At 38.5% G+C, this 3,526-nt stretch overlaps 1 protein-coding gene across 1 annotated transcript; it reads right to left on the bottom strand.

Moving 5' to 3' along the window:
• Nucleotides 1-551: 551 nt before the first annotated feature.
• Nucleotides 552-2,529, bottom strand: LOC113279494. The gene is made up of 3 exons (XM_026528188.1): nucleotides 2,369-2,529; nucleotides 1,393-1,729; nucleotides 552-1,241 (listed from the first exon to the last, which is right to left on the bottom strand). Exons 1-3 carry the CDS (start codon nucleotides 2,527-2,529, stop codon nucleotides 552-554), a joined length of 1,188 nt encoding a protein of 395 aa, XP_026383973.1.
• Between the last annotated feature and the right edge of the window lie 997 nt (nucleotides 2,530-3,526).

Genomic DNA, 3,526 nt, shown 5'->3' with positions numbered 1-3,526 from the left:
ACATGTAATCCGGAATTGCCTCATCATCTGTTTTCAATCGACCATCCATAGCATATCCATTGTACCTTTCCTTATCCCAATATTTACATGATGGTAAAGAGCCGTGAACAATGTCAATATCATTATCATTTGACTTGGTTTTTTTCTCATCGATTTTAAACTTCTTGTGCTCCTGTGGGATTTTTTGTATGCATATGCATTGTCTTGCGACTCTCGTCGGGTTGTACATTACATATCCTCTTGGGTGAAACAACGGCCCAAAATAACTATTTTGCTCTTCGCACCCAACCATCTTTCCTTTTCCTTTGGCCAAACCCCCTTTGTAAGGGTCAAAGACAACATCTTTCGTCGTCAAGTTGTCCAACTGGCGTCTCAACTTCAGATAAACCGCATCTTGGGACTTTTCCTTACTATTGCAGATGTACATGTATCCATATCAGTTAACGTCCCATTCCTTGTTCTCAAAATCCCTTGCAGCAAATATTGGGAAATGCAAATATATCCACGTCTGCAGAAAATCCATATTCCCTCCGATTTGGTTCCTGTCAGTCCTAGAAATCCTTTCTCAACTCGTTCAACGAGTGTGCAAGGATGGCGGTGCCCCAAGAGTATTCGTGAATCTTATCAAATGGTTGCAAGAACTGAATAAAGTTGGCGTTCACACGGGCACCGGAAACGTCGGGAAAGATAACAGATCCCAGGACGTAGAGGACATACGCATTGGACGTGGCGAAGATACGTTCCTTGGTCACCTGTTTTCCCTCAGCATGAAGTTTCTTTGTTCCACTGAAGAGTGCCCTCAACTTCGAGAGATGGAATATCCTCCGCTTATATTTTCCTACTAGCATTTGTGACTTGGTCATCTCCTCATCCCATTGGAACAATTCCTTGGTGAACGCGTAAATCTTGTCCCACTCAAGCTCTTGCGCGTACCCTTTGTGCTTCACGGATTTACCATCTATGCTTAGCCCGGTAATGAACTTTGCATCATTTGGAGTCATCGTCATTTCACCAAACGAAAGATGAAAAGTATCTGTTTCCCCGTAATATCTCTTGGCAAAGGCGGAACAAAGAGGTTTGTAGTAACGAAGATCTGAATTATCGACCGCAGGCAACAACCCCGTAGATTGGATTAGATCGATTACTTCCTCAACTTCTCCGATGTTTGATTCTATTGCTTGCAGTGGCCAGCTCTTCATCATAGTCCCTGACATTCCTGGCTTCATACGATGAACGACATCCTTGTGATCTTATAAAGCAAAACAAATCCGATGGACAATAATCAAAACACTACACGGATAATAAGTTTTATGTTACATAGCATAAGGTTTAGGTAGTTACTATGGTATGGAAGACGATCGCGTCCCAACTCTCTTTGTACCCCCATAACACCTGTCCTCCATCACCGGGTAACCCTAAAACATGATCATTAAAGCCGCGAGGAAACATCTTCTCCAGGTCGGGCATGTGATCCCCTTTCTTCTTCTTTGGACTATCTTTCTTGCCATCTGTCTTACCTTGTTCTTGAACGTCTCCTCCTTGGACTTGTTGTTGAACTTCTCCTCCTTGGACTTGTTCTTGAGCATGTCCTCCTAGGACTTGTTTTCGAACTTCTCCTACCTCTCCATCACCTTCATCCTCACTTTCTTGTCCATCACCTTCATCCTCAAAGTCATTTTTCTTCTTATATTTCTTTTCGACTTGAATTTGTTGCTTTCCCTTGTTTGGCCTGTAAAATACGGAGATAAGCAACAAACAACAATGGAATATAATGCACATTTTTGAATTCAAGGTATACAATCTGTTTACTCGAGATACATATAAAGACCGATTCCTAACATAACACATAGACAATCGGATTATATAAGTGTTAATGTAATCCGATCCTAACAAGAAAAAGTTACATAAACATTGGGAATTCTTTCTTACAACAATCGGTTTACTCGATAGTGTTATAAAAACCGATTGTAACACTACACATCAACAATCGGTTTTTATATATGCAAATGAAATTCCATTATGGCTAAGCAGTGGATACACAATCGGGTTGTGTGGACACATATGTAATCTGATTCTAGCGAAAAAAAAGATACAGGAAAACGGTATCCCTACGGTTACATAATCGGGCTATGTTGGTATTAACATTGACCGATTCTGGTTCAAATTTTTCGAACCAGAAAAGACATGCAACACAATCGGGATATGAGGGCATGAACAACAACCGATTCCTAATACAATCGGTTCACATGTACACTAACATAAACCGATTCTGATAAACCTGGATAAATTTGAAATCAAAATTATCGATGTTTGAGTGATTGCATGTTACTAAAACCTAGTTTAGAGGATTGGGTTGATAGAAAAGTACATGATTCGACCCATTTCATCCTCATGTGCGATCAAAGATGGTTCAACTTCCTCGACCTTTTTCTTCGTTTTATTTCGAATTGCTTCAACAATTCCGGGATTATCCACACTAGAAAATTTCCTGTTAGTAGGATGCTTCACTCTTGCTTGTTTCGGCGACATGTTATAGAAGAAGAAAACGATTAATCGTATTTGGATCGTCGATAATCGACGATGTTTTTATTTCGAAAAAATGAAAAAAAAAGGGAGAAGAAGAGAAGAAGAATCGGTTTATAAGTAAAGAATTGAAACTGATTTTTAGTTTTAGGTTTTATTATTAAGAGTTAATGGGGGTATATTTGTATTATTGATATTTTTTAGAGGGTAAATTGGTAGTTTCAACAAATTTAGACACCCAATACCCTTCTCCATTGGATGGATTTGGAAATCTATAGGCCCCAATTAATCCCTATAAGCCCCAATTTAGCCAGGATAGAAAAGCTCCAAAATATTAGTTCGCCTAGAGCATCCTAAACGTGTAAAAGGCTCGGAGCCTGGTTTCTAGAGTTGAGTTGGACCACTTAACATCTGCATTGGCCCATTCGAGAAGATAATTAATAGGGAGAAAACCACTTTTACTAAAGGGAAAGCTAATATTTGGGTGGATTTAAAACAAGTTAATTTTTTCCTACTAATAATTATTTTTGGTTTTGGTTTTTCATATCACCATCTACAGGTACATGGAAGCATATTTAAATCTACCCTTGTGTGTTGTATATGTTGCAAGTTATGTGCTTTAGAATGAAGACAATCCAACTAATAATTTAAACTAGTAATAAATAAAGTGCATGGATTTGCATCTCGAGTTCAATAAGTCTGTGTTCCATTACGGGTCTGGTGTATTTCAAATATATGAACTTTGATTGATGGTTCGTCCTTTTCCACTGTGATTTTCAAGCTATGGTGTGTAGCATAATCAATTTCTACTGAATTTAACAAGCGTTCATACCCCGTAAGGCATCAGACATCTGTAAAGTTCCTTGCAATTTCTTTTTGGGTTTCTTGCACGGGGTTCAAAGTAACTTGTTCCAGATTTGCAGCATGAATATATTAATTATTATTTTTGATTCCTAAACCGACTGTGGTTTAGTATATAATTAACACCTTGTTTATTTGCAAC

Source organism: Papaver somniferum, chromosome 5, assembly GCF_003573695.1.
Source record: "Papaver somniferum cultivar HN1 chromosome 5, ASM357369v1, whole genome shotgun sequence".
In the NCBI taxonomy this organism is placed as follows: Eukaryota; Viridiplantae; Streptophyta; class Magnoliopsida; order Ranunculales; family Papaveraceae; genus Papaver; species Papaver somniferum.
Note: the sequence above shows the minus strand (reverse complement) of the source record. Positions and strands in the feature narration are given on the sequence as shown.

What these genes read in the sequence shown, in the direction of transcription:
- LOC113279494 (XM_026528188.1), bottom strand. Translation starts at nt 2,529, where the DNA reads ATGTCGCCGAAACAAGCAAGAGTGAAGCATCCTACTAACAGGAAATTT. An exon ending in GATGAAATGGGTCGAATCAT is followed by an intron (nt 1,730 to 2,368) that starts GTACTTTTCTAT and finishes CGTATTTTACAG; the next exon opens with GCCAAACAAGGGAAAGCAAC. An exon ending in TACCCGGTGATGGAGGACAG is followed by an intron (nt 1,242 to 1,392) that starts GTGTTATGGGGG and finishes TAAGATCACAAG; the next exon opens with GATGTCGTTCATCGTATGAA.